Source organism: Heteronotia binoei, chromosome 3 (genome assembly GCF_032191835.1).
Source record: "Heteronotia binoei isolate CCM8104 ecotype False Entrance Well chromosome 3, APGP_CSIRO_Hbin_v1, whole genome shotgun sequence".
Classification (NCBI taxonomy): Eukaryota; Metazoa; Chordata; class Lepidosauria; order Squamata; family Gekkonidae; genus Heteronotia; species Heteronotia binoei.
This window is the reverse complement of record NC_083225.1, coordinates 175,641,920-175,647,919: the sequence shown is the minus strand read 5'-3', so window position 1 is coordinate 175,647,919 and position 6,000 is coordinate 175,641,920. Positions and strand designations below refer to the sequence as shown.

At 45.9% G+C, this 6,000-nt stretch overlaps 1 protein-coding gene across 1 annotated transcript in view; it reads left to right on the top strand.

Annotated features, from left to right (window-relative positions):
• Positions 1-1,121: 1,121 nt before the first annotated feature.
• PIWIL4 (piwi like RNA-mediated gene silencing 4) overlaps positions 1,122-6,000 on the top strand; it is a 54,923-nt gene continuing 50,044 nt past the window's right edge. Inside the window, exon 1 of the mRNA XM_060235189.1 lies at positions 1,122-1,235. Coding sequence (XP_060091172.1) covers positions 1,216-1,235 — 20 coding nt within the window. The 5' untranslated portion in view covers positions 1,122-1,215. The remainder of the gene's footprint in view (positions 1,236-6,000) is intronic.

Below are 6,000 nucleotides of genomic sequence, written 5' to 3'. Positions count from 1 at the left end.
CTAAAAAGGGTCCAGGCAAGTAAGCATGAAAAACCTCAGCTTGAGACCCTGGAGAGTCACTGCCTGTCTGAATAGACAATACTGACTTTGATGGACCGAGGGTCTGATTCCGTATAAGGCAGCTTCATATGTTCATAAGATACATATTACTGTTTACTTGTTTTACATATCTGGGCCACAGACTTGGACAGGTTCCTACTAACACTCAGATAAGTCTAGGAATGGAGTGTTCTTTTCAATGTTTTCCACCATCTTCCCTGAAATAAAGTGAGTTCAGCCGGCTCTGAGTCAACCACGAACACTTTATTGCAAGAAGAAGCCGTCACAAACAGCCAGGCCTTTTTTTGTTTAAACCCCGCCCCCAGCAGGAATTCATTTGCATATTAGGCCACACCCCCTGACACCAAGGTTGCTGGAACTGCGTTCCTGGGCGTTCTTGCTCAAAAGGAAGGTGGACTTTATAGCAGCGGTTGTCAAATTTGCTTAACAGAAGAGCCACATAGAATAAATGTCAGATATTTGAGAGCTGCAAGAGAAGAAAGAAAGAAGGCAGGCAGGCAAATAGATGGGGTAGAGAGAGGTGGAAAGAAAGCAACTTTAACTTTAAATGCCTTCTCCAAGCCACCAGTTGGCTTGGCTTGGAGAAGTGATTTAAAGAAAGAAATGCCTTCTCCAAGATGGCTGATAGGGTGGTGGGGTCTTCGAAAGCCACACAATATGTGTGAAAGAGCCACATGGGGCTCCCAAGCCACAGTTTGGCTATCCCTGCTCCACAGCATTATGCCCTACTGAGGTCCCTCCCCAGACTCCAACCCCAAATCTCCAGGAATTTCCTGTCTTGGGGTTGGCACCCGAACACTTAACTTAAATGAATGTCTAGCATCGCTAAAGTAAGGATACATATATGATTTCTCATGCTGTCAGTCTTTTAAAGGAGCACCATTATCTCCGTTTGGCATCGGGTTTTGGATTCGACTTCCGCCCCAACGCTGTTTTTTAACGCTAAAATTAGGGGGACCCGGAGGCAGCGCTTTGACGAAGCTCCCACCCGATCTCACATGCTAGTGTACTTCTGCGGTGTAACACTAGAGGGCAGTGCAGCAGCTGTAATTAGTGCGCATGCCTGTATTGTTGTTTCCAATCGCTGACACGTGGCTGGAAGGGAACGGTGTCTGGGCGAGGCTGGGCTTTATCTCGGTGTACCGAGGGCGGCAGATGCTCGAGTTTAGAGGAAGGTAGGAGCTCAGGCTTTGCTTTCGGTACCCTTTTTGGAGCTTAGGGATGCAATGACAGTTGCAGGCCAGTCCCCTCTTCAAAAGTCGGCGTTCTTATTTTATTTCTTTGTGCAAAGGTGCGTGCGCTTGCTAGCCACCAGCTATAGTGGTCTCTTTACTGCCTTCCAGCCTGATCTTTCCTTTCCCCATATTTGTTATTCCTTTGCTCCTTCTCCTTTTTCTTCTCCGCTCTGTTTCCGTTGATTCTTCTGTACCCCGTTTCCTTTCCCAGCGCTGCTGTGAGTTAGTGCATCTTGATTTCTGCGGAGCTAAAAATTATTGAGAGGTGAGGATCCCTAAATAGAATAATTAGTAATGTAAAATAATTACTGATGGAAAGGGAGTGCTTTGTGGCAGGGTTTTTTTTTTTAATGGAAGCGTTTGTAGAGTTTGGAGAGGGAGGAAATAGGTTGGCAGAAATAAGCGAGTTTAGCTGGTGTCTTCCTATGTTTGACCTATTATGTGAGCAGGATGAAATCTTTTCACTGGATCTGTTCTTATAGGCGCAAGAGTAGTTTTTCTCCTCAGAATCTGCCTTTTGCAAAGAAGAATCCTGTGTAGGTCATAATATTCTCCAAGAATCTGCCTTTTGCAAAGAAGAATCCTGTGTAAGTATGCATAATATTCATCACACACACACATTCTCTGGCCAGTCCTCTTTTACTCCCAACAATCTGAGAATGAAATCTGGAATTATGAGTAATCTGAAATGTTAACTATGTGGGGGAAATCAAGGGGGCTTGGGTGTAAATGAGTATGGAATTAGGTGTGGAGAATGCAGCTGTACCATTTGCCCTTGAACCTTCCTCTCTTCTCTGAACTATATCTGTGTAAGGTAAGGTTGCCAATCCCCAGGTGGGGGCAGGGGATCCCCTGGTTTGTAGGCCCTCCCCCTGTTTCAGGGTCCTCAGAAAGCGGGGAAGGTGGGAGGGAAATGTTTACTGGGCGCTCCGTTATTCTCTATGGAGACTGATTCCTATAGGGTATAGTGAAGAATTAATCTGTGGGGCTGGGGGGCCCCTGTTTTTTGAAGCAGAGGCACCAAATTTTTAGCATAGCATCTGGTACCTCTCCTCAAAACACTCTCCATGTTTAAAAAAAGATTGGACCAGATGGTCCAGTTCTATGAGCCCCAAAAGAAGGTGCCCCTATCCTTTATTATTTCCAATGGAGGGAAGGAATTTAAAAGGTGTGCGGATGGCCCCTTTAAATGTGATGGCTAGAACTCCCTTTGGAGTTCAGTTATGCTTGTCACAACTTTGCTCCTGGCTCCACTCCCAAAGTCCCCAGATATTTCTTGATTTGGACTTGACAACCCTAGTGGAAGAACAGGAAAAAGTTAGAGCCCCGTGACACCTTAAAGACAGACAAAGTTTTATTCAAGATATGAGCTTTCACCTGCGAGCACGCTTCTTCAGAGACCACAGGAAAGCTCATAACATTGAACAAGACTGTTGATCTTAAAGGCGTCACTGGGCTCTAACTTTATTCTGTGGCTTCATGCCAACACGGCTGCCCACCTGGATCTGTGTAAAGACAGGTTGCTGCTCCTGAATGGCGAAAGCTAGGCACTCTGCGCATGCTTAGAGTCACATTCTCTTACTACTTCTCTGGTGGACGAGCTTGGTGAGTCCGTAATTGTCAGAATGGCTGATGTTTTGTCAACTTCCTCGCTTCCTTCCTCACTTTTGCCGCTCCTCATGGCCAGACAGCAGCACATTGCTTTCAGAATTTCCTTTATATAGTCTGCCGTTATTTGCTGAAAGGAAGGTGGATTGTGCCCATGAACAATGAAGTAAGAGCAGTATGCATCATCTGGGCATAGAGCAGGGGTCACCGGGGATATGTGTGTAGGAGGAGGGCATGGCTTTTTTTGAGCACGAACACAGTTCTGGCTGGCTTGGTATCAGGGGGTGTGGCCTAATATGCCAATGAGTCACTGCTGGGCTTTTCCCATAAAAAAAAAGCCCTATGCAAAACAATGGTGATGTCAGGCGGTGTGGCCTAAAGTGCAGATTAGTTCCTGCTGGGCTTTTTCTACAAAAAAAGCCCTGCGAGAAACAATGGTGACATCAGGGGGTGTAGTGTAATATGCAAATGAGTCCCTGCTGGCCTTTTCCCACAAAAAAGCCCTGTGATGGTGATGTCAGGGGGTGTGGCCTAATATGGAAATGATCCCTGCTGGGCTTTTTCTACCAAAAAAGCCCTGGTGTGGGGGGAAGGTATTTGCGAATTTCCTGCATTGTACAGGGAGTAGGACTAGATCACCCTGGAGGTCCCTTCCGACTATAATTTTGTCATCATAATAAAAGGATGTGTTTGCCCACCTGTGCATGGATACCTTGTCAGAAATTGAAGCTTAAGGGTCTCAGAATTGGTTATGAACTTCAGGGTGATTGTTAGAGTGGTAGTGCCAAATATGATGAAGGGAATGGGAACATCCAGACCCACGTGATCTGCAGAAACCCTACTTCTCTGTGTTTTGCGCTGGAAACTGCTGGGGTAGCTTTGTTAGTCTTTTGTAACAAAATAAAGCAGAAGTCCAGTAGCGCCTTGCGGTTAGGTTTTAAAGTGCTGCATCTGTTTTGAACCATACTCCGCATGCAGGAACATGACAGATGCACATTTCTAATGGTATGTTTCATGTAGGGACACAGGCTAGGAAGCCAAGATGGCTGAAGAGGGTATGGCTCAATGGTAGAGCATCCGGTCTGAATATGGAAGGCCCCAGGTTCAAGCCCCGCATCTCCAGCTAAAAAGAGAAGGTAGTGATGTGAAGGCCCTGTACCTGAGACCAGTGGTCTGACTGTGTTTAAGGCAGTTCTCTGCTGCATGTACATCCATGGCAAACACGTGCTAGATGCCGCAGGAATGTACAAAGTATCCCTAAAAAGTGCTTTTGCATATTGTCAATGTGTGCTAAGATTATGAATGAGAAAACAAATGCACCGGTATATCTTTTACAAGTGAACAAGACTTTGTGGATTTGCCCTTACTGAATATGGATCTTTCTGATGACCCTGGGGAACTCACAGCTACAGGAAAGCAAAATTACATGGCTTGAACAATAAAACAGCTCCCAGATGGGAAGCCAAGGCATGTTCAAACTTGTAGATTTCATCACCTCCCTATAGATTTTGCAGGGAAAGAAAGATCAGGGGCTTTGGTAACAGTTAAGATACCATAATCCTATCCCTAGCTGCATCCTTCAGGGAAATTTACTCAAAGGGAAATCTCTTGAAAGGATCTGATTTATGCCTCGCAGCTAATTTTGTGCTCTGGGCTCTGCTTAAAAGTTTCCTGATTCAGAGGCAGAATGCAGCCAGCTTGTAGACCAACCAAATCCTTCTCTTGGCAGATTTCCAGTTATTTCACTGTTAGCGTGCATCTTTTTTAACAATCAAAAGAATTTTATTAGCCAAAGCAGTGCTCTTTACAGCTGGCTGAGGGGGGAGCAGAGTTTTCCCCTTCCACGGCAGGAATCTAATGGCAATCCCATCCATGCGAGTTTTACGGCTAATAGGAGCAGGAATTGTGACTACCCTCCTGAATCCAGAAAGGGCTTGCCTGAGATTTTTGGTCACTCCAAGCTGTTTTGTTTTATGATTTGTGAGAAGTGTGGTATAAGCGTTAAAAGTGCCGGACTACGGCAGGGGTGTCCTATCTTGCTGAGCCTGTGGGCACTTTGTGAGTTCTGAGGAAAATATGGCAGGTGCTGCTGCAAAATGGCTGCCATGAAAGGGCAGTTGCAAAACGTTGGGAGGTTCCAAACCACATACCCTCCTACAATCAGGGAGGCTTTCCCCCCAAATGAATAGCTCCTGCAGATATAAAGAGAGTGCTTAAAATGTATAATTCCTTGCCAGAGGATGTAGTGACAGCCACAGGAATAAGCAGCTTTAAAAGGGGAGTAGATGATTCATGGAGAAGTCTGTCAGTGGCTACTAGCCATGGTGACTTAGGAGAACCTTCACATTGAAGAGGCACTAAACCTCTGAATCCCAGCGCCAGGAGACAGCATCAAGGGAAGGCCTCAGCCTCCATGCCCTGTTGTTGGCCGTCCAGAGGAACTGGTTGGCCATTGTGTGAGACAGGATGCTGGACTAGATGGACCACTGGTCTGATCCAGCAGGGCTCTTCTTATGTGATGTCTTCTAGGCTGTTCCTCTCCAACGAGGAAAGCCAGGGTTGGATCCTTGTTTTGGGAAGGGTTGGATCTTTGTTTTGGGAAGGAAAGAAGTGTGTGTGTGTTGGGGGGGGGGGTGCCAAGAAACAAGTTGGTGGTGGGGGAGTGCTCTAGGCTGGATGTTTCTAAGCTGGGTAATCCAGATTCAAATACCCACTCTTCCACTGACATTCACTGGGTAACCTTGGGCCGGCCAGTCACTGTATCAGTGTATTGTATCTCACAGGGTGGTTCTGAGGATACAATGGAGACGAGAACGATGAAGTTGTAAGCTGGTTTGAGTCCCCATTGGGGAGAAAAGCAGGATCTAAATATCTAAATAAAGTTGTGAGCTATTTATTTATTTTGTTTAAAAATATGTGTAAATCAGCTTTTTTCCTGGCCAGAGTCAGGATCCTTACTTGAAAGCAAGGGCAATTTATTTTTTTAATTCATGTATACCCACCTTGCTCCCCAGTAGGGACCCCAAGTGCCTTGCTTCATTCTCCTCTCTCACCTCCATTTTATCTTGACAACAACCCTGTGAGGTAGGCTGGGCTG